Raw genomic sequence first — 23,397 nt, 5'->3', positions numbered from 1 at the left:
CATGCCTTTGTTTGCAATATTCCTGTCCTATTATTTCATGACTGCAGTTGATTTTCATTAATTTGTGGAAGAACTCTAAATATTTCTAAAATCCTGCAATTTCTCACAACAATCCCACGAGTTTACACAGAAATTGGTCACAAAAGTTAACATTCTGGAGCAACAAATCAGTGCAAACAAGCGCTTTAAAATCAGCCAGAAATCTGCATCCCACTTCAGATCAAACTCCTTAAAGTGACTTCGACCCCCTGAATGAAGAGACGATGTAGTTTGAGTTCAATCGATCACAAAAAGAGCATTTACGATAAACGCTGATAACAGTTTCAGGTTTACTTCTGATGAGGCGTGCTCTGACTTGAGTTCATTCCTGTGAGAAATTTATGGATGTCTGAGAGCAGCAGTGATTCAGGTGACACACACACACACACACACACACACACACACACACACACACACACACACACACACACACACACACACACACACACACACACACACACACACACACACACACACACACACACACACACACACACACACACACACACACACAGAGATACAGTAATTGCCGGGGGGATTTTCTCTCTGTGTAAACAGAGGTGAACGCTGTCTTAAAAGCTTAAAAGCTCTTTGACTTGGTTTTTCATGTCAGGAGCTGGAAATGAAACACTTATAAAAAAAAGAAAAACAACATATTACAAGAAGGACTGGTTTACAGAAAGGTAAAAGATCATTGCTGCAGGTAATACTGCACGATTATCAGAGAATTGCATGAACATGTTGGTTTGTTGATCCTCGAGTTTGGCCTAAATTCTTTGAAATGTCGTTATTAGTAGATCTATGTCCAATAAAACACTTTATTCATTCTCATTTATATTCATTTAATTACCTTAGCTGTGCCTGTGTTCTTCCATCCTGAAATCACATGATTGATGATGTCACACGGCCCCACTGCCTGTAAACATCCCATTGTTTTCTATTGGAGTGAAACATTCAGCCTGATTTTTAGATCATTTCGCAGATTTTTAGAAAATTTAGCAGCTTTTCCAGTCAAAATGACAACTTGTGCTGCTTTTGGTTGATCTAAAAAACCAAGAAATGTTAAAGATGCCGGAAGATGATAAAAACAGTTGTGACAGTTCCACCTCTGAGGTTTGGTAGTAGACAATGGAGAAGAGAAGAAGAGCTCTCCAAAGGGACCTTAACTCTCCCTTAAGCAGTGCGCTGACATGCTCTGGTGGCTGAAGATAGCCAGTAAATCACAGACTGTTAAAGTAACACAAACCCTGAGGATAGAAGACCTTTTTGGGTGAGGGTCCTTCAACAGTCCGTGATTATTTTACTGCAAAACCGTTAATTTGGAACTGTTACCCCCTGTGATCACAGATTCTTTTTGGGTCACAACTGTTTTTATTCTCTTTTGGTAAATATTTAATAATATAGTAATAATATATTTCCCTCCAATAGAAAACAATGGGATGTTTACAGGCGGTGGGGCCGTGTGACATAATCAATCATGTGATTTCAGGATGGAGGAACACAGGCTGTAAAACTGTAAAGTAGTTTCATTTTTAAAAGGCAATTAAATGAATATGGTGCAAAAATAATGTGTTATGTTAGAAATAGATCTACTAATAATGATATTTAAAAGATTTTAATGCACATTTGTAAAAACAGTGGAGGATGTTTTTAAAAGCTCTTTGCTGATTATTGCTGCTCGTCACTAAAAGAAATAAGCACGTCTCGAAGAAAAATATATAATCTGTGGAGTTTAGAAAACTACTAAAAATGACTGATTTTTCATTTATTTCTCACATTTTTCTGTAATTTATTTCATTTACTCTGTTTGCACAGTTATTTAATGTCTAATACTAACTCAACAGATGATTTCCAGATTTGTTTTGTTTTCAATCATTGCTGATTATCGATTTAGGAATTGATTCATAATCATTAATCAGTTTTATTTTCATCACCCAATTTGGTTTTTATTTATTATTTATACTGTTTTTCCATCCATCTATCTATCTATCTATCTATCTATCTATCTATCTATCTATCTATCTATCTATCTATCTGTAAAAATAAATAAGAAACAAATTTGGCTTAAAAAAGTTTATTACAAAAAGTGAAAATCAAACACACTCAGCATATCTGCATACAGAAAGTGATCAAGCAACAAAAAGTACACAAAAAAATACAAATACCACATGTTTAACTGCATGCAACACCCTTTAAGAACCTGAATTATGGAATTCAATGCATGTGACGTAATGTTCCAGAAAGAGGAGATTTCTCTACAGAGTTTGCATCCCAATCATTTACAGTAGTGAATGTGCATGTGAAAATGTATGTTTGCATGTGTTTGTGTACTTCTGTTGTCTGTTTACTATAGAACATGAATAAACCAATCATTGAAACAACCCCAAGAGTCCCAGGAAGTAATACATGTAACATTTGAATAGCTTTAGGAGCCAAAGTCATAGATGTACCAACATCCATGTTTTAGAATCTGTAGTAAATACATTTATTTTGTTTCCATATTCAGCTTCACTGAAACAAAAGGAGCTCGTGTGCATAAAAACTTTGAGCTGGAAAACGACGAAGTTCAGTGATTCATTCTCTGTGCGTTCCTTTTCATTTTCCTTTGGATTTTTGTCAGCATTGCCTTTATCTTTGGATGAGCACAAATGGGCTTCTTCAGATTCCTCACATGCAGTCTGTGGATAAAGAACGACAAAAAGGCTTCACTTTAGTCTATTCACAGAGGAATGTACAGCAAAGCTTGCAGCATTAGCAACAGCAACACTAAATGCACTAAAAGTAGAGTAAATATAATAATAATACATTTAACTAAGATGCGCTTTTCAGGGTCTTTATACAAAGTAAGGTTAAAGCAAGTTAAAAAAACATACATAACATTTAAAATGCAAGGAATGTGGACAAAAATACAGGATAATGAATGTTGTGAAGATTCCAGCAACTTCTTTTTGTCTTGTTTTTGAATAATATGTTAAGGTTTCAAATGTTTTTGAGGATATTTATTTTGATCTCCTGACACGTTTCATGACATGACAGTTGTCTGAATAAATTAAACCATAACATCTTATTCAAAAAGAAGACAAAATGAATGTGCTGGAATTATTACGCAGAAGTCAAGGACACATCAAAGCGATCAGCAGACACCTCGGAAGAAGACTGGCAGTTGACAGTCGAAACGTGTCGGGAGATCAAAGTAAATTTCCTGAAGAACAGTTGTCGGAATAAATGAAAACTTAACGTATGATGTTGTGGAGATAAATATATCAAGTGACCTCCTGATCCTAAATATAATAAAAACACATTTAATTTAAAGGTGCTTTTCAGGGTCATCGTACAAGTAAGATTAAAACAAGTAAAAAAAAAAAAACATACAATAAATATATGATTTAAAATTAGAATAATTTGGAGAAAAGTACAGGATAATTAATATTGTGAAGATAAATATATGACAGACAAACAGGGGAGGTTAAACTTGAAACAACAGTATGCTCGGACGAGTTTAAGAAGTATGTGTATTTCCATTTGTGGGCTGCTATTGTAGAACGATCTTGAAGAAATGATTAAAGTAAGTATGAATATGATGCAGTTTAAAAAAAAATGTACAAAAGACATATGTTTGAAAAGTGCAAAAATGAAGATGGAGAATGTAAATCTCACAGATGTTGATTTGTTTTTCTTAAATAGCTCAACTGATGTATTTATTTGTATTATTGCATTTTGCAGTTATTAATGGTGAAGAATGAGGGGAGGACTTGACAAGCCTAGGCTTCTTTATATCCCATGTCGAACGAATCAAATGTGTATCATATTGAAATTGACTAGAGATTTCTGCTGAGATTTGTTTATTCGTTTTAGTTTTCATCTATTTATTTTCCATTTTTTTTATCAGTTTGTTCTACAAAAAAATAGTGATCTTCTGGATGTAAATGTTCTGACACTCACATCAGTGCAGCAATGTCACAGGCTCCAGTGTTTGGTTGTATGGTCCATCTCTGGACCCTCAGCAGAACAGGAAGTGGGATGTCCGTCCTCGCCGTCAGGCAGCATTTTGGGATTCCAGCTACAATATATAAAAATAAATAAATGTTAAATAAAATAATGTTCAATAAATCCTTCAATTGAATTCAATTTCATGACATTGTAAACAAATGATAACATTGTAAGATGTACCTTACCATCAGTGGAGGTGAAGCACAAAGCCCACACACCAACCATCACAAACACAAGTTTCACGTCCATGTCTGCAGAACATCTGACTCTAAGGAAAACCAAACCTGCTGCGGCTTTTATATCGTCAGGGAAAACATGGATGTTTGGGATTGGTTGTTTTCTGCAGACTCAGTGATGTCAGTTAGTCGATACTCTCAGCTTTTTCCTGTGTGTTCAACCTGTTGGTTTGACAGACTGATGCACCACAGACACAGGCTCCAACATGTTTAAAGTTCCCATTTGGCTGATGGTTACTGGATAAGTACAAATGACAGAACGTCCTAAAAGAAAAGATCCAGGTTACGTTATTGGGGTCAAAAAGAAAAGAAAACGTCTGCAGGGTTAAATGTATCTACAGAGTTTGTGGGGTCGGGGGTCAAAACTTTTATATATATCTATATATAATGTACAATATAATGTACATAATATGGAAATATTTTAAGTGCAATAAAACTGTGACCGTATAAAATATATATGAAATCATCAAGTTATTTTTTGGCGCTCGAGTGAGTCATGTGATGTTTTTTAATTTTTTTTATTTTCTTGACGTGCTGACATAATTATTTCATTTGGCAACACAATTGCTAATTATTTTTTTAATATTTTGCAGCAACAGTTGTAGTTTCCAAACACCTGTCACATTTTAAAAAGAGCAGGTTGGCATAAATGGAAGCACAGTTTTATAAAAACGCAGGTGTAGCTGACGGCGGTTTAGCTGTCAGTTTAGCTGACAGCTGGACTTACTGGATGTGGGTGTTATGATGATGTTAATGCTGGAAAGTCACAAATCAAAAGCAGTGTCGGTGAGATCATAAGTCTGTCCAAACCAGACAGTGGCTCATCAATAATGTGCAATGACTGGAAATAGACTGGGACTTTTTTTTGTCTTCACTTGAGAAAATTGTTAATGTGAATAACATGTTCTTTTACTTTTATTTGAAGGGGTTAGTCTATTATATAAATGTAATTGTATCTGAGCATTTAATACAGCACAGAACGATTAGTTTGTGTGTGTTTTTGTTGTTGTTTTGTATATATTTCACCCACTCGGTGTTTTTGTTGTGATAACGTAAAGACATCACATCCTGGATCAGCCGTAACTTTCTCCTTCTTAACCAAAGTGATTTTATTTGGTCCAAAACAATCTGTGTATCATTGGTTTTTCAATATGTAACAAAAACATGAAAAAAAAACAAAAAAAAACACTCATTATTTGATATTTGTTTCCAAAACCAAAATGAAAAAACAGAAAATGCCTTGTTTTTCATATTCAAGCTCTTTTCCTTTGGTACAGAAAACGAAAAACAGAAAACAAACACCTTTATTCATTTTCTCTATTATTGATTTGCCAAAGTAAGTGATCCGGAAGTGTACTCTCATCCGACGCTAACGGCTACGCTAACGGCAGTTCGGCATTACAAGATCGCTGCTTCCAACTGTGCATCAGAAACGTGTCCTTTTGGCTTTAGCTGGTGTTGGGCACAGAACCTCCTCATGGACATTTAGGAGGATTTAGAGACTCCTAAGTGTTGCAAAGCTAAAGATCAGATGTGTAACGCTTCATTTCATGGAGAAAATGAATAAAGGTGTTTGTTTTCCATTTTTCGTTTTCTGTACCAAAGGAAAAGAGCTTGAATATGAAAAGAGAGATAAATTATCAGAGCGAATAGTGTCTCTAGATGGCATTACTCTGTCACCCAGCACTACAGCTACCACGCTCCTCACTTCTGGAACCAGCTCCCAGTCTCAGTATGAGAGGCTGCTACACCTTTAAAAGTAAACTAAAAACCTACTTATTTGCTAAACCGTATAATAGCAATAATCTAACCACTATAGGAACAAAGCCCTAAACCTATAAATAGGAATTAAGAACTATGATTATATAGTTGAACCCCAACATTACATTCAAACACAATCCACCATCTACACATAGCTCTAATGGGCTGCAATGGAACACTCTGATGTTCTATCTCTCTATCCTGTTCTTGTTCATGTGGATCTAGAATAGAATAGAATAGTTTTTATTGTCACTGTACTTGGTGGTACAGCGAAATTTGAGGGGTGCTCACATAGAACTACAGTACAGCTTTTTCCTTCTTATTATGAATTTTATATTTTGATAGCGCTTTGAGATGACTTTGCTGTGACTTTTATAAATAAAGTTGAATTGAATTGAATTAAATTTTGTATTTGTAAAGTCATCTTTGTGCATTTATATATTCGTTTTGTATATTTTCTTTTATTTTGTGTATTACATTTTTACATTTTATACTATTTGTGTGTGTGTGTGTGTGTGTATTCCTGTAGTTGTGTGTTTTTGTTGTCATTTGGCATATTTCTGTTTTAATTGTTTTAATGTTATTGTTATGTAGATTTTCTATTGTTTTGTGTATTACATTTTTATATTTTAGATACTATTACTCATACTGCACATTTTTTTTACATTTTTTTTAATGTATTTTGTTTATTTTTTATTTTACTTTTGTGTATGTTTTAGTGTTATATTTTTATGTATATGTATATGTTTTCATGTTTTTTTCCTCGTTATGAATATTTTTGTTTTCGTTTTGTGCTTTTTTTTCAGTTGTTTTGTGTGTTTTTTTTCCTCATTTTGTGTATTTATTTGAAGGGCTGACCCCTGCTGACCATGTACAGGACAAAGTCGGTACAGAATGCAATGCAACGATCAAAAATGAAATAAGAAATAAGAAAATGAGCTTCTGATGTGCACTGCAGGAATTGAATCGCTAAAAGATTGTCGTTATCAAACCATGAGGTGATGAAAGCACCTGCATCCGATTTGGAAGCTACTACAAAAGAAAGAAAAATAAACCCTCCCCACGCCCTGCTTTGGCATCAACGTCTCCCTTCAGTCAACACATGAAGAAGTCGGCTATTATAATTAAAATCTGCTGCTTTTTGACTTCTACAATCCAGACATGTTGTTACACAGCAGTCGTTTTTTCAAACAATGTTAGAACTCACTTCAGTTTGGTTTGTTTCTCATGTGCAGATTTATTAGTTGTGTGTTTGTTTTACTTTTATAGCTTGGCTTTTTGCACATGCAAACTATATAAACACAATCAGCGAGTGAGAAAATTAACACAAAGCCAAAAATTAGGACAAGAAGTAACACATTTTGCATTGTTTTAATATGCAACTAGATTTCCTTTCACACAAGAGCTTAAACATGGCCAGTTAATGTTTCTACTCAAACCTCAGCAGAAGTGTTAGCCTAGAATAAATTGAATTTCCATAACTGCTCTCCAGCCTTTTGTCAACCATGGCCAAACTTTATGCAGCTACGGCACACAAAAAGTACCATCCTGCCAACAAATAGTCAAGGCACTGAAGCAAATCTATACAAAAATACTGAAATGATGGCAACAAAAGGCAAGTTTGGATCAACAGAGGAAAGATTTAACCATTTTACAACCTAACGTCCATAAATGTAATCAACGCCATGGAACAGTGGTTTCTGATTGGCTCAGATTATAGTCAATTAACAAATATTTTTGTTTTAAATAGGAGAAAATATTAATGTCAGTAAATTTGCACATTGTGAAAGTGTTTTTTAGAGTTCAGAATCTTAAATTAAAGATGGTGGTCTTCACTTCTGCTGCTGCTCTAACGGAGAACCTGCAAACCCACGTCCATTAGTACTGGTTCTGTCCTCTGGTGGCCACGTGCAGCAGACGTATCAGCAGCTCTGTGGGGGAGCTCCTGGAGGAGCCGCGGTCCTGACCTGTCATGCCCACGGTGTCACCCACACACTCGTTGTCCACCACGCAGCTCTCTGAGGAGAAAAACCACACCAGATTAGAGGAAAGTTCCCAACCTTGGGGCCGCGAGACACTGGAAGCGGGTTGCCAGATGCCTGCCAGATGCCTGCAAGAAACTATTTGTTCCCATTTTTGCTTATTTTTGCCGTTTTTCTGCACCTACACCAAACTTGCCATATTTTAACCTATTTTCATCACTTTTTCTTGTCATATTTTTGTTCCTTTTAGTGCATTTTTGCTACATTACTCCTATTTCTGACACTTGTTCATCAAATTTCAATGCCTTTGCTGCACATTTTCAGCACTTATAAACCCTTTCCACCACTTTTCCATGCACCTAATGTCATATGTTGACCCATTATTGTCACTTTTAACTTCTTTTAATCATATTTCATGCTTAGTTTTGCCATTTTAACCACAATTGACAATTTGTCATGCCCATTATTTGCCAGTTTAAACTAATTGTTCCAACTTTTAAGCCAATATTGACCCTTTGAACCTTTTTTTTACCACTTTTTCTGTCTGTTTTTGGTTACTCTAGTTTGCAACTTTTAACCAATTTCTGTGGTTTTAAAAATCCCAATTAACCCCCTTTTCTGATCACTTTTAACCAATTTTATTAAAACAAGGATTTCCATCTTTAAGATGACTATAATAATAATAAACGTTCCTGGATAACAGTGGATATTATTCAGATGAATAAATAAATGTGGTTATCACAGATTCATAGAACAATAGACCATCATTTTACTGACTTTATGGATGGACCCCAAAAATCTCTCCCCTTTATTCCCCCTTATAGATGGTCCTGTCTCCACATGACTGTTCTTCAATGTTCATGTCTGTGTTCAACCTCCTTCAGCTACAGTGGGGGTCCCCGCTCTCTGGGACCTTTTTTTGGGGGGTCGTGGGCTGAAAAGGTTGAGGACCAATGATCTATTGTAATGTCTCCTCCCTTAAGGCTGTATACCTGAGGTGCAGCACAGTCCTGATGCAGCACAGTGTCCCCCCTCCGATCCACAGGCCCTCCCCCCAGCCTGGCAGGGGGTCAGCAGGAAGTTCTCCTCAACACAGTTGGCTGATTCTGGGGAGCCCAGCAAGCAGCCCAGACCCTCCCCACAGCAGATGCTAGGCCCGAAACAGTGGCCGCGATCACCGGGACCACAAGACATGCACTGGGAGACAAGCAGAACAAATCAAGCTCTGACTGGAAACATAAACCCCCCCAATTTAACCAGTTTAAAATGCTGTGGGAGGAATAACATCAACATCATCGAAATATCAAATACCAAGTATATTAACATGAATCCATAAAACTGACGTAGACACATTTCATTCAAAAATTTCCATATTGTCGCCAGTAACTACTGATGAAACATCACTTTATCTTCAAAACAAGAGCCCTATTTACAGCAGTGTTTAAAAACTAATGGATGACAAGAATAGATGCTTTTATTTTGAAAGGGAGATGTTTGATTTTTAGCTTGAAGCTGGTCCCAGGACCATTTTACATTCTGCTCACAATGCATCATGGGACGGTTGAGTATGTCTGTGTTGTAAATGTCATACTAACGTACTACTCATATTAACGTACTACTCATATTAACGTACTACTCGTGCTAACGTACTACTCGTGCTAACGTACTACTCATGCTAACGTATTACTCATACTAACGTACTACTCATACTAACGTACTACTCATGCTAACGTATTACTCATACTAACGTACTACTCATAATAACGTACTACTCATACTAACGTACTACTCATACTAACGTACTACTCATGCTAACGTATTACTCATGCTAACGTACTACTCATGCTAACGTACTACTCATGCTAACGTATTACTCATACTAACGTACTACTCATAATAACGTACTACTCATACTAACGTACTACTCATACTAACGTACTACTCATGCTAACGTATTACTCATGCTAACGTACTACTCATGCTAACATACTACTCATGCTAACGTACTACTCATACTAACGTACTACTCATACTAACGTATTACTCATACTAACGTACTACTCATACTAACGTACTACTCATGCTAACGTACTACTCATACTAACGTACTACTCATACTAACGTACTATTCATGCTAACGTATTACTCATGCTAACGTACTACTCATGCTAACGTACTACTCTTGCTAACGTACTACTCATACTAAGTATGACATCTAAATGAGTACGTAGTGCGTTCACATTACATAGTATGAATAGATTGAGTATGTGAGAAATACCAGGATGTATACTATATGGGGACATTTTTTAAGTGGGCACACTAGTCATACTCAACTCGCCCATGATGCATTGCGAGCGGAATGTAAAATGGTCCTGGAACCGGCTTCAAACTAAAAATCAAACATCCTCTTTTCAAAATAAAAGCATCACTTCTTGTCTTCCATTAGTTTTTTTTTTAAACTCTTTTGTAAATAGGGCTCTTGTTTTGAAGGTAACAGGAAGTTTAGTCTGTAGCACAATGGAGGGTCTCTAAAAAATCTCCGAAATGTGTGAATGAAATATGTATCCATGAGTTTTATGGATCAAATGAGCACATGTTGATATTCTACTTGGTCACTTTCTCACTTCAAATGTTTTCAGAACTTTCAAAGTAAAGGTGGAGAATCAACAGAGATATTTAGCCTCAGTGTGAACAAGGTTTTTAACGCTGTAGGTTCCAAATGCATCTTGGGAAACTTGGAAGTATACTTCAGTGGGAACGCTCATCATCCTAATCATACATATAGTATATAGTAGACAGTATATACTCATTGAGCTTGTAGTGTGTAGTACAGTGTGACATTTACAACACAGTCTATAACTAGTGTGCTCACTGTGCACTTAAAAAATTTCCCATATAGTATACACCCGGGTATTTCTAACATACTCAATCTTTTCATACTATCTAATGTGAACACACTGCATACTCATTTAAACATCAAAATGAGTATGAGTAGTACGTTAAAATAACAAATGCAACACAACTATAGTCTTTTTTTGGTGGTCTATTACCTTGCAAATATATAATAAAGGTAGGACAATACATCACCAGACAAGATATATTGCGATATCAAAATTTCACAAGATCAGATAAAAAAATCCTATCGAGTTGAAAAGTTCATACTCAGTATGTACGTAACTATAGAGTTAAAGTCAAATAAAATGATATTGTTTGTTTTTTTTAACTGCAACTTATTTTTGCTCTTTTTTATTCTTTCCAAAATACATTGTATCATATCATTATCGTCTACTGTATCATACCGTATTGAGAGCTAGTCTAACGGCTCACCCCTAATAGATGTACTTTATTTATTCCCAGGAGAAGAAATGCGGTGAACGTTGCTGATAATGTTAAAGTTTTAATAATAACTCAAGTGCTGATCATAGACTCTATATTGTTGGAGAATATTTTCTATTTCTACTTCCCTTTTATTTTAAAGCTTTAATCTGCTTTATGTGTTTCCTCCGCTCTCTTGTCTTTTACATGTTCTAGTCGTTGGTGCTTATAACTGGTTCCCAGTACAGTACAGTACAGTACAGTACAGTACAGTAGTATCTCAACCAGTTCTCCTTTCTGTCCCACTAATCCCATTCAGATTCTGGTTCTGCTGGAGGTTTCCTTCTGATCAAAGGGAGTTTTCCCTCTACAGTCTATACTTTATTTTTGCTGTCTCATGTGGAAATGTTGGGATTTATAATTTAATTTTCTTATAATTCAATATGACAAGTGCCATTAGATGACTGTATATGATGGCATTGTTTCCCAACCTTTTCTATGTCTTGTACCCCTAAGCGTCTTTTCAAATTAAAAGTAGGCTAACCTTTCGTTAGTCCAATTTCGAACCCCTTGTTTTATTGTGTTTTTTTATGTTGTGTCTACAGCTTGAACAACAGCCTGTATGGTTGTCTTTATATTAAAACTAATAATGAAAGATGTCCATTTGCACTGAGAAATACTGAATATCAGAGAATATATTTTTTTCACTTTTGTTGATAAGTTAAATAAAGATTTTGTAGGTATAGAAATTAAAAGCTGCTAGACATAGGCTCCATTCAGTGTCTGAAATAGGCTGATAAAATTATTCTTGTCGTAAATAGATTTATAAATAGTTCTAAATACCTACTGCAAGATGCTCAAGGAGGGTACACGTACCCCTGATTGGGAACCACTGGTAAATGGTGCTAAAAAATTATTATATAGACTTATTTGAAAAAAAAAAAAAAAATCATTATGACTTAATTATGTAAACGTGATGAGATCGATATCACAGATAGATTTTAATAAGCTTTAAATCTAATTTAAATTCTGAAAAATTATTTTTGTTTTTAAATGAATCTCAAACATCGTATTAAAAGTTATAATGTAAAGCTTTTTTTTTTTTTTTAAATCATTAAATTATGTAATTAACGTAATTAAATCGATATCACAGCTAGATTTTAAATATCTTTAGATTAATCTTTGAAAAAAGACCAATTGAAAAAAAACACAAATTCTTTGGACTCATCTCAAACATCGTACTAAAAAGTGACAATGTTGACTCATTAAACATGAAAATAAGAGATAAAGGAGGAGGATGATGATGGTTAATTCTCACCTGTCTGATTCCGGTGTCGGACAGCGCGCGCTTCCCTCCTCGCGGACAGTTCTGGATGTAGCACGCGGAGGAGAGCGCGAGCATCCCCAGGACGCTGAGAGCCAATGAGGAGTGATGCATGTCTGCTACAGCTACTACTGTACATACACAGGTATATCTGACCCACACCGACTCTGAGCCTTTTATAACCCACCTGTGACGTCATCAGCGGCGGTGGAGATGTGTCGGTGCATCGAGGCTTTGTCATCAACAAATGTAACAAATGTACCGACAGCAGCAGGAGGTTCTCTAATCACATCAGACCTTTCAACCTCCACATCCTCCATCCCATAATAAGCACATCACAGAGCATCAGAGCAGGCTGTGCTTTATTAGCACAGACAAGACATTACTTCTATAGTTACATTCATGCATTACTTATTTTATTTATCAACTGTTTAGGGGGGAAATTATGGAAACCTATAGAAGTTCATTCCATGTATAAAAAGTCAAAGTAAAATAATAATAATAAAAAAAAAATCTAAGTCATATTATCTTACATGGACATACCTACCATCTCATAATTATGAGATGCAGAGTCAAAATAGGAAATAGGAAAAGTAAAATGTCAAAAATAAAGTGCTACTTCATCACGGAAGCAACTTTCTGTGCAGTATATTATAAAAGCCCGTTAACACCACTAAAACAATTTAAAATCACTATGGCAAGTCATAATTATGAATTAGTAAAGTCATAATTATGAGATAGAAAGTTATAATTATGAGAAAATCATTTTTAATGTACATTTTTCAAAGAAAAATACAAATATGTGATGGAATCATTTTGGAATAAAGACTTATTTACATGTACTTCTACTATTTTCTACACTATATGTGTTGAATGCGTGTGCGCAAGTCTTGGCGTGCACGCAAGAGTGTTTATGTGGGTGAATGAGTGTTGGTCATAATTTTGACTTTCTTTCTCATAAGTATGACTTTACTAAGTCATAATTATGACTTCTCATGGGGATTTTTAAAAATAAACATAGTGGGGGGAAGTAAAATATAGTAAATAAATCAAATACAAATAATTATTTAAAAAAAACACTTTCCGGTGCCACATGTGTCAAACTCAAGGCCCGGGGCCCAAATTCAGCCCTTTAAAGGATCCAATGTGGCCCGCATGAGAAAGAAAACATGAATCATTGAGTAAATGACCAACTAATATCTCAGTCCCTTCAAACTTTCCAATACTTGCAGGACTCACAGTTTTCCTCTTGCTTATTTCACATGATGGCAGTGACTTTTATTCTGAATTTGTGGAAAGAAACTCACAATTTTTCCTCAAATTATTCAACAAAATGTCCAATAAAAAATAGTAAGTGTGAGCTCCTATGGGACTGATATCCATCCCTGATATTCCTTAAATCCACTTTACATCAAACTGCCCTTTATTTCTTATTTGGCTAAAATGATTAAAAGCCCAACTTTAGAGCATCCACTTTATCCTGCAGGAGAAATAAAAATGACAGAAAAGATAGTTGTGTAAATCATGGGTTCTCAACCTTGGAGCCAGGACCCTATTAGGGGTCGCAAGAAACTGGAAGGAGGTCGCCATGCGTTCAAGGAACTAAGAATTATTTTTTTAAACAATTTGAGGCCATTTTTTCTTTTTTTCCCCCTTTTTCTGCAACACCATATTTTTGCTCCTTTTAATACATTTTTGCAACATTACTCCCATTTCTGACACTTCGCTATCACATTTCAATGCCTTTTCTGCACATTTTTTCCACTTTCATGACATTTTCAGCACTTATGAACCCTTTTCACCAGATTTCATGCTCATTTTTGTGATTCACAATTTGTCATGCCCAGTATTTGCCAGTTTAAACTAATTGTTCCTACTTTTTAAATTACATTACTTCCCCTCCCCCCATTTCAGCCCTTTTTAAGCCAATATTGAAACTTTGAACCCTTTTTTACCACTTTTGCGGTCCGTTTTTAGCCACTATAATTTGCAACTTTTTATGTTTCTGAACATCAGTGTGCGATAAAAAAATGAATACAAAATCCAGCCTGTAATCTACATTAAACACCTCATCATATGCAACAGAACAAGTAATAAATTAAAACCATTTCACTGTTCACGTGTCATGACAACATCTGATTCACCCAAATTATCTCACAGTCATGAACAAAACACGATTAGCATTAGAAATCAACTCATTTCCATGAAATTATTCTGATCTGCAGCTTCTTACATGACGGGGGTTGTTTATTTCCCATTAGCTGTTGTGATGCTGGTTAACAGAATAATTATCATTGGTTATGATCGGTACAAACTGAGCAACGAAGGCGACAGAGGGTTAATACGTTTAATTATTACGGCAGCATTCGTGACGTGATCTGATCAAATGAAACCGAACGTTAAGGTGATCCTTTAATAAGTTGTAATAAAATCATGGCTCCTGAAATATTTAGGAAGTTTTTACATATTCCCAAGTACTTACTGTATATTATGTCTAAAATAGCTTTATTGCTACTAGGTATTGTGTATTACTTGTTACACATGCAACAGAAAGTTTGAAGCTCAGTCTGTTGATACATCACTATGTCGTATTATTGTTCCTCTCTTTCTCAGCGGATGTGGGATCACGACCTCAGTTTGTCTTATTGTTGTCATGGAAACCAACCAACATATGATATAGCTTATGATCGTAAGACCAAAGAAACAATGCTGGATGTTTTTGTTGTTTTTTATATTGGAGCAGGTGGAAGGTTTGAATTAACTCCATATAAGCTTTTGCCTTTTGATCAGCAAGCACACACTAGGCTCGAATCCCGACCTTTTATTTTTGGAGGCTTCATGTTTTATGTATTCATACACAGACTTCCAGGGTCTTCCCTTCATTTTTTTTTCTGACCGAATTTTTTATTTGATTTGAGGAATTTTTGCAAAACAACTAAAGGAAAATGACTGGAAATGATACAAACTATAGAAATAAATCTATTCAGGAGCTACTAAATCAGTGTTTTTCAATCTTGAGGTCGGGACCCCATGTGGAGTCACCTGAAATTTAAAAAAAAAAAATTACATAGATTTTTGAAATTTTGTAATTATTTTTTTTTTCAATTAAAACAAGAATCTTAAATAACTGTATTGCTATACTTTCACTTAGTGAATATAGTTCAACTAAAATGCAGACAAAAAAACGTCTTTGGGGCAGAAATTTATATCAAAATGGGGTCACGATCCTAAAAAGGTTGGGAATCATTGCACTAAATACTGTTTCTTTTCACTTATTTACACAATGAGATTCTTTAAAATGTGTGTTAACACTCGTTCATTCCATCATTATGATCTATAGTTGTTTTTTAAATAGTTTTCTAAGTAAAATGTTGTAGTTGAACAAAGGGGTGACTTGGATTCAGAAATCAGAGAAAGGGGGTACTAGAGCCAAAAGTTTGAGAACCACTGCTCTACAGTATATTAATAAAGTTATTTAATTTTATTACTAAAACTAAATACTTAAAATGATGAAAAAGCCATTTCTTTGGTCGAATTAACAGCCGTAGTATGATCAGCAGAAGACAAGTGAAGGCTGCAGTGACTTTGGTGACACAGCAGTCAATATCAGTGTTTTTGTTGTTGCAGCGGTTTTACTTCTGCTGCTTTTGATTAAAATGATCTTGTAGAATATAGTCTACCTCACACCGATGGTATAGAGGCATAATTTGTGTCGTTGACGTTTCGTTAAAGAGTTATTGATACTAGAAGTCAGAATCTGGGAGTATCTTTCCAAATTTACCTTCATGTATCGGACTCCCACTAAAAATCTAAAAATCGTGGAGGTATTTGTGGATCTGAAAAACATGTGAACATCTTAAAAAAAAAATGTGGATATGTTTTTAATATTTTTGAGACCCCCCCCATGTTATTTCACTGCCATCATGCGATAACTATTGTGGAATTTCATTGATTTTGTGCGTTTAGAGGGGCTGTGTTATCAACATAGATTTCTCCCGTGGGCTGAATTGGATGCTCCAAAGAGCCGGATTTGGCCCCCAGGCCTGAGGCTTGAACCATGTGGTCTACAGGATGAAGAAACGTAAGAACCAACATATTTTCTCAGCTGATGAAAGAACACGTCTCTGTGTTCTTTATCTAAAACGACCTTGGATGGAATGGATCATCTCTCCGTTACGTCCAACCAAGGTCGTACATGGACAGCAGACGCAAGGTCGTGTATCTCATAATAAAAAGACTGACACAGGGTGACGGAGTGGAAAAGACTATTGGACAATGTGTGTGCTTGTAAGCCCTGACCTTTGCCTTCAGGCATGTCCTTCCTTTTGTTGTAAACATGTGAACCATTTAAACAAGTGATGGAACTTTGAAATATCACAGAAACAATGAGAATTAACAAAAGGGAAGCGATTTAAGATCTGTTTGTCCATTTTTATTCATAAAAAACATGGAAACGATTGGTCAGTGATGGACTCGTACAACACGAGAGCCTGGGGTCAGTCTTTGGCAGCGAGGACACAAGATGTGTTTGGATGTCGATACTGACGGTGACGTTTGTTGTTTGAATTCCGTTTGGACGCAGGTTCGACAAAGCAGGTGGCCACAGGTTAGACGGTAAACGGACGACGCTGAGGAGTAGAGAGACAGTGGACAGGAACACGCTGAGCACGTCTTCTCACCTAGACATGGGACAGAGATCAGATTAAAATTAAGTCCTGGTCCATTTGTATTATTAGCTGATATTTATCTCATACAGTAGCGCCTACACCAGATATGAGCAACTTTTATCACAGCAGAGCCACAGAAATGTGATTGATCTGAGGGTCACGTGATCAATATTCATGTTAACATTTGAAACAACAACAAATCTGAGCATTAATACAGAAACAACAAAGAGTGTGTGTTTGTTGTCACTTTGTGTGACTTTGGAAACAATGTGAGTTTTTAGAGGGATTTTGTGTGTTTTCAGTGTCATTTTGTGAATTTTTCTCTAATTTTGTGTGTTTGTAGCATTAATTTATGTTTGTAGAATGATTTTGTGTGTTTTTCTGTCTTTTGTTTATTTAACAGACATTCTGTGTGTTCATGTTGTAGTTTAGTGTGCTTTGGAATCATTTCATGTAATTTTGTCATCAAATTGTTTATTTTTGTTGGCCTTTTGTGCGTTGTTGCTGTCACGTTGGGTTTGTAGCATGAAGTTGTGTATTTTTCTGGCATTTTGTTTGTTTAGGAGTGGGTTTTTGTTGTCCTGTTGTGTAATTTTGGAGACAATTTGTGTGACTAAGGAATTATATCATGTATTTCTTTATTTTGTGTTTTTGAGTCATTTTATGTAATTTTGTCATATTTTCCTGTATAATAATCGTCATTTTGTGTGCCGCTTGTTGCCCATGTCTGGGTTAGACTGGGTTTGTGCGTTTGTTAGTTCAATCTTCTACCTGCAGAAACACTGGTCCATTCTGGAGTGTGGGACTGCTGCTTGGTGTTCAGTGGCTCAGACTCAGCAGAGACCTTTCTGTTCTGGGTCAGGTTAGAGGTGAAGGAAGGTCGACCCTGCAGGGCAGAAAAAAGGGCTTCGTCCAAACTAGCGGACAAACGCTGCTCATGGGAGGGGCCGCCATTAGCTGTGGAGGCAGGGGCGGGACACAAGGTTAATGAGAGTCAGAAAATATGATGGAACTATTTATCTATTCATGTTCTACTTACCAAACACATCATCATATTTTGGTTTTTTGGCTCCAACTGTAAAATGACTCTGAGCTGTCGACTCTTCCGTTTCCTCTTTGGATATATCACCTAGATTCCTTTTTTTCCTCCTGTCCAACACCGACTTGTCAATAGTTTGAATATTAGAGGAACATTCAGAATCTCTTGAAACTCGTGGATCAGTTCTATTGTTTTCTGTGCAGTGACGTAGAAAAGCAACGTCCTGTGACTCTAATAATAATCTGGACGTCTGCAGATCTCCTTCCGACTCTTTCCTCCCCAACGTTCCGTTTCTCTTCCTCATCCCCGTCTCCAGGAGGAAGTGGTCGATGCGGCTCTTGAGGAGCGGGTTAGGGAGGGGCTGGGAGGAAGGGGTGAAAGGAACGCTGGTGAACGGGTCGTTCGGGGCTCGACCCCACGTGGCTTCTCTTCTCTGGTATTCCTCCAGAGTGTCGTTGTCTACGGAGACGCCGCTGGGGAGCAGCATTGGCAGCGTCATCACTTCTTGCGTTAGCGGGTCGAGAAACTCCTCAGGGACGGAAGGACTGAAGGAAAATAAACATGAGTGAGCACAAAATAAGAGATGATAGATAATAAATGAGTGAAAAGAAAGACAGGAAAGGAAGTCAAAGTTTAAACTACGGATGCACCGATTGATCAATGCTGAATTCCCCGATTTCCGAGGATCGGCCAATACTTGCATATGAAAACGATCTTTTCTGCCTATCTCATTTACCTCGGCAAAAGTCTGTAAGTCAACCACTGTCCCCAGTATTTGTGTTCATTTTTGTTTGCGTGTAATTTTGCAGATACTGTGTGGTTCTGGAATGACTTAATGTATTGTTCTGTCATGTGTGTTTTTGTTGTTTTGTGTGATTTTGAAGCCATTTGGTGTGTTTTAATATAGTGATGTGTGACTTAGAAGTCATTTTGTGTGTTTATACAATTATTTTGTGTATTTTTTGTCATTTTGTCTGTTTAAGAGATATTGTGTGTGTTTTTGTTGTTGAAGTGTAAACTATGGCACAATAATGTTGAAATTACTTGTTTTCCTGCATAAAATCTGTGGCCCACTTGAGATTAATATCCAAGCAATGAGTTTCTATTTAATCATTGTTATGTAATAATTTGAGGAAAATTTAAAGATTTTGTAAGAATTCAGATTTTTTTTTCAACAGTTCAACATGAAAAATGACTGCAATCATGTGATGTAACCACCAGGAAAAACTATGAGCACCTGCAATTATTGTTAAGTTTCATTTACACAATGGTTCATGTTTTCTCTGTCATTTTTACTGTCTCCTGTGGGCTGAATTGGATGCTCCAAAGGGCCGGATTTGGCCCCCGGGCCATGAGCTTAACACATGTGCTCTAAACTTTTCATTTATATTTGAGATAACTACTTTATGTGCAGTTAAAACAACAAGTTTGTACGGTTTCACAGGTATTGTTCAATGTTTCACAATAAATTAAGTTTGGAACATTGAAGATGTATGATCAGTTATAAAAAACTAAAACAGAATCAGCAGGTCAGGATATATAAAAATCGGTGATCGGTCAGCGTACACTCCTAGTTTAAAGTGCAAAAATAAAGTCATCACCTTGCTTCTGTGTGAGGAGTGTGTGAGCTTTGTTTGACGGACGGGGAAAAGAACGCAGGTCGTCTTTGTTGCCTCTCGTTGGCTTCATGGAGTCTTTTGACCCTCTCCACCTGGTCCGTGGGACAGGACGGGGCCGGTTGGCCCCACACGATCAGAGCCTTTAGTCCCAGAGACGAGGCCGAGCCTCCAAAAGGCATCGTCACGCTGAGGCGACTCACTGATCCCAGAGAGAGCTCACCTCTGCTCCACAGCTCCCCCTGCCGGGAGTCCGGGGCCACAGGAGGGGGCGGGGACAGGAACGGGGCGCGGGGGCGGAAACTGGAACGTGTAAAACTGATTTTAGTCGCTTCCCTCAGCTCACATCGAGCCACGAGTTTAAAGTCTGACTCTGAGGTGCTGGAGTCAGTTCTCGACCAACGAGAATCAACCAGACTCTGCCGACCACCGCGGGAATCATTCTCCTGCTTCTTTTGTTTCACGTGCACGTTTATTGGCTCACTGTTCTGAGCTAGTGACCCCTGTTCTGATGAGGGAACTGGATCAGAGCTGGTGCTGATCTCCAGCCTCTTACAGGCCTGTCCTCGATCCATTCCCCACGGCCACAGCTCCACATCCACCCTGCACACCTCCACCTGGAAACCAAAGGTCAACGTCACCTGGAAGGAGAGGTGGATGAAAAAGTTACTAAAAACTATGTTGTTCACGTCAGAAAATATGAATACAGTAAAGAGCCGACATTGACTCAGTGACAAACACTTAAATAGACAAACAGAAAACATGAAGCGAGAAAGACTTTGTGAATACAGTTATTTTATCTCATGTAATTTATTTTAAAGCTTCCATAAAACATTTAAAATCACAACTAGCCTTAAATATGGACAACTTTTATCACAGCAGGGCCACAAACATGTGATTGTGTCTCATCAGAGGGTCACGTGATCAACATTCATGTCAGTATTTAGAATAATGACCAATCAGAGGAACATTGGGTTTCTGTGCGTTTTTGGAGTAATTTCATGTGTTTTAATGCCATTTTGTAAATTTTTCTCCAATTTTTTATGTTTTCTATGTCATTTTGTGTGTTTTTGTTTTACATTTTGTGTATTTTGGTTGTCATTTTATGTTTTTGTATATGTTTTTTGTGTTTTACTTGTCATTTTGTGTATTCTTGTCATTAGTACATTTTACACTCAATCTATTTTTGTCGTAATTTTGGATATATTCTCTTTGTTTTTTTTATGTAATTTTGACATTTTTACCTGCACAGGTGGGCGGAGAAAGTACTCCAGCTTAAAGCCCCGCCTCCGAAGTGCCGGGTCAGATGAAACGAGGTTAGTGACATCATAACCATCGGCACATACCTGCGGGTAATAACCAATAAAAACACAAAATATACAATTTTACATATTTCAAAAAAAAAAAAAAACATTACTCAAAACCCACCTGTTCAAACTTGCTTTTCCATAAACCCTGTTTTTTGTTTTATTCCACATGTAAAGCATCTTTGAGTGTCCATAAAAATTTGATGTATTATTATAAATATTATGATTAAAATAGAAACCGATTGATGTAGCATTTTTGCTTGGAATTCATGGGATTTATAACTTTACAAAAGTAGATAAAACAATGTAAGCATTAGAAGAAAAAAGAACGATGATTCATTAAATGTTCTCTATGCAGCAGAAAAAATGCTATTTCTTATCATTATATCTACAGCACAGAACAGGCTTGAAGGACTGAACATGATAAAAAAAGATCAGATTTAAAAAGTATCTTTTTTTTTTTTTTTTTTTTAAAAAAGGACACAGCAAGGACAAGTTTGATTCATTCTCCCACACACCACCTCGTCCTCTGCTTCTGTCGTTACATCATCCAATGTTCTTTAACAGTTGTTGAACAGCCTTCCAATGATGTGTAAAAAGTGAGGTTGTGTGTTCAATGTGTCGCACCTTGCTGCAATGAGCAGTTGTGTTAAAGTGTGGCAGACACAGATTCACCACCATCGTCTCCAACCTGTAAAAGACAAATAAAAACATCATCTGAAGTAGTTTCTAATAACTCAGCAGGTCAAGGCACTGAGGCATTTTTATTACTTGTATTTGTACTTTTTAATTAGACCTTCAACCTCTTTATAAAACCTTCTACAAACCACTTCAAGCTTTGTACAAAATGTTCAACATTGAGGACAAAAAGGTGGAATTATCAGACAAAACCAGCTTGTTATTAAACTGCATTGGTCATATTTGGTTATGAAAAATACTATTAAAGAACAAATAAATTAGAATTATGCACAATTTTGAATGCATAGTTAAGATTCAGCCTAATTAAACTGAGAACTATGTTTTGGTTTTTCTTAGTCTTACTTTTACAACTTAAAGGGTAACAAATTTAACTTGTTTCCATGTACTGTACCAGTTTTCTACAAATTTAAAAAAAAGTTAAACTCTTAGTTTTATTGAGCATTTACACTTTTTTTTTTTATTAAATTCTCCAGGTGTTCAAAGGTAACAGATTTAACTTGTTTCCAAAAAATAAATTATATAGAATTTGCTGCTTTATTATTGAAAATACATTTGTTTTACTTTTTCACCTAAGTACATTTAATAGTATGTACTTTTTTCCTTTTACTCAAGTAATGGAGCAACTTCAATACTTTTACCGGAGTAGTTTTTTTATTCAAGTATCTTTACTTTTACATGAGTACTGAAGACTAGTATTTTTGCCACCTCTGTTATTCATCTCCCATAAATCTGTACAAAGTACATTTTACTAAAAAAAAAAATTAAAGTCTATTGGTATCATTAAAGTGATTTCCTTAATACTTTTCAAATTAAACATTATTTGACATGTAAACCCATGTAAATTTGCGATGGTAAAACAAGGGACGGGACCCAGATAAGCAAACTGCTTCTCTCGTCTCCTTTTTCGGCATGTACAAAAAAAAAAAGTGAATGTAACCATGTCGGAAATAAACTGAATAAATAAATAAATTATATGATCGACAAATAAGATCAAACTGTATGTTGCAGTATTACATTTAGCTAGTTTAAAGCTAACAGCAGCTAGCAGAATACTTGTTCATTATTATAACTATTAAAATGCAGCGGAGATAAAGTTGTATTACCATAATGTATTGGAAAGAAAAATAAGAAATTAAGCTTACTTATTGAAATATTTAGGCTCATTCGTTTCCTCTCTTTAGACTGAGCTTTTGACAAACCATAGCATTAGCTAGCTAGCTATTTCTCCTCTTCTTCTACGTTTGATTTAATGGTGGTTGGCAGCCAGCCTTTAGTGTCCTCTGCAGTCTGTCGTTGTTGTTTATCGCCACCTTCTGTTTGAAGGTAGTTACTACATTTTCTGGAGTTCCTTAAAAACAGGCATTGAAAGATAAACTAACAACTCTATTTTAACAATATTTTCAATAGAAATTATGTATAATT

General features: G+C 36.1%; 3 protein-coding genes across 6 annotated transcripts; all 3 read right to left on the bottom strand.

Annotated features, from left to right (window-relative positions):
* Positions 1-2,097: 2,097 nt before the first annotated feature.
* On the bottom strand, positions 2,098-4,367 carry ccl27a (chemokine (C-C motif) ligand 27a). The gene is made up of 3 exons (XM_028457962.1): positions 4,215-4,367; positions 3,982-4,099; positions 2,098-2,717 (listed from the first exon to the last, which is right to left on the bottom strand). The coding sequence occupies exons 1-3, from the start codon at positions 4,276-4,278 to the stop codon at positions 2,606-2,608; spliced, it is 294 nt and encodes a 97-aa protein (XP_028313763.1). The 5' UTR covers positions 4,279-4,367; the 3' UTR covers positions 2,098-2,605.
* Positions 4,368-7,423: 3,056 nt separating this feature from the next.
* Positions 7,424-12,780, bottom strand: avp (arginine vasopressin). The gene is made up of 3 exons (XM_028457450.1): positions 12,642-12,780; positions 9,001-9,205; positions 7,424-8,044 (listed from the first exon to the last, which is right to left on the bottom strand). Exons 1-3 carry the CDS (start codon positions 12,759-12,761, stop codon positions 7,905-7,907), a joined length of 465 nt encoding a protein of 154 aa, XP_028313251.1. The 5' UTR covers positions 12,762-12,780; the 3' UTR covers positions 7,424-7,904.
* Positions 12,781-17,107: 4,327 nt separating this feature from the next.
* ubox5 (U-box domain containing 5) lies at positions 17,108-23,254 on the bottom strand. 4 transcript variants are annotated; one of them, XM_028457748.1, is made up of 7 exons: positions 23,118-23,254; positions 21,904-21,967; positions 21,214-21,315; positions 19,955-20,610; positions 18,354-18,898; positions 18,086-18,271; positions 17,108-17,326 (listed from the first exon to the last, which is right to left on the bottom strand). In XM_028457748.1, exons 2-7 carry the CDS (start codon positions 21,955-21,957, stop codon positions 17,109-17,111), a joined length of 1,761 nt encoding a protein of 586 aa, XP_028313549.1. In that variant the 5' UTR covers positions 21,958-21,967; positions 23,118-23,254; the 3' UTR covers position 17,108. The 4 variants fall into 4 exon arrangements, with proteins under 4 accessions (XP_028313549.1, XP_028313552.1, XP_028313553.1 ...); XM_028457751.1 differs by having other exon boundaries at positions 21,398-21,967; positions 23,118-23,202; XM_028457752.1 differs by having other exon boundaries at positions 21,798-21,967; positions 23,118-23,202.
* Between the last annotated feature and the right edge of the window lie 143 nt (positions 23,255-23,397).

The sequence above is a fragment of the Gouania willdenowi genome, chromosome 9, assembly GCF_900634775.1.
Source record: "Gouania willdenowi chromosome 9, fGouWil2.1, whole genome shotgun sequence".
Lineage (NCBI taxonomy): Eukaryota > Metazoa > Chordata > Actinopteri > Blenniiformes > Gobiesocidae > Gouania > Gouania willdenowi.
The sequence above is the reverse complement of the archived record's forward strand: the minus strand, read 5'-3'. Positions and strand labels throughout refer to the sequence as shown.

Coding starts and splice junctions, on each gene's coding strand:
- ccl27a (XM_028457962.1), bottom strand. CDS start 4,278: ATGGACGTGAAACTTGTGTTTGTGATGGTTGGTGTGTGGGCTTTGTGC. Junction 4,100..4,214: donor GTGCTTCACCTCCACTGATG/GTAAGGTACATC, acceptor TATATATTGTAG/CTGGAATCCCAAAATGCTGC. Junction 2,718..3,981: donor TGTGACATTGCTGCACTGAT/GTGAGTGTCAGA, acceptor CTTTATCCACAG/ACTGCATGTGAGGAATCTGA.
- avp (XM_028457450.1), bottom strand. CDS start 12,761: ATGCATCACTCCTCATTGGCTCTCAGCGTCCTGGGGATGCTCGCGCTC. Junction 9,206..12,641: donor CCGACACCGGAATCAGACAG/GTGAGAATTAAC, acceptor CTTGTCTCCCAG/TGCATGTCTTGTGGTCCCGG. Junction 8,045..9,000: donor AGGACTGTGCTGCACCTCAG/GTATACAGCCTT, acceptor TTTTCTCCTCAG/AGAGCTGCGTGGTGGACAAC.
- ubox5 (XM_028457748.1), bottom strand. CDS start 21,957: ATGGTGGTGAATCTGTGTCTGCCACACTTTAACACAACTGCTCATTGC. Junction 20,611..21,213: donor TTCTCCGCCCACCTGTGCAG/GTAAAAATGTCA, acceptor CTCTCCTTCCAG/GTGACGTTGACCTTTGGTTT. Junction 18,899..19,954: donor ACTCCTCACACAGAAGCAAG/GTGATGACTTTA, acceptor ATTTTCCTTCAG/TCCTTCCGTCCCTGAGGAGT.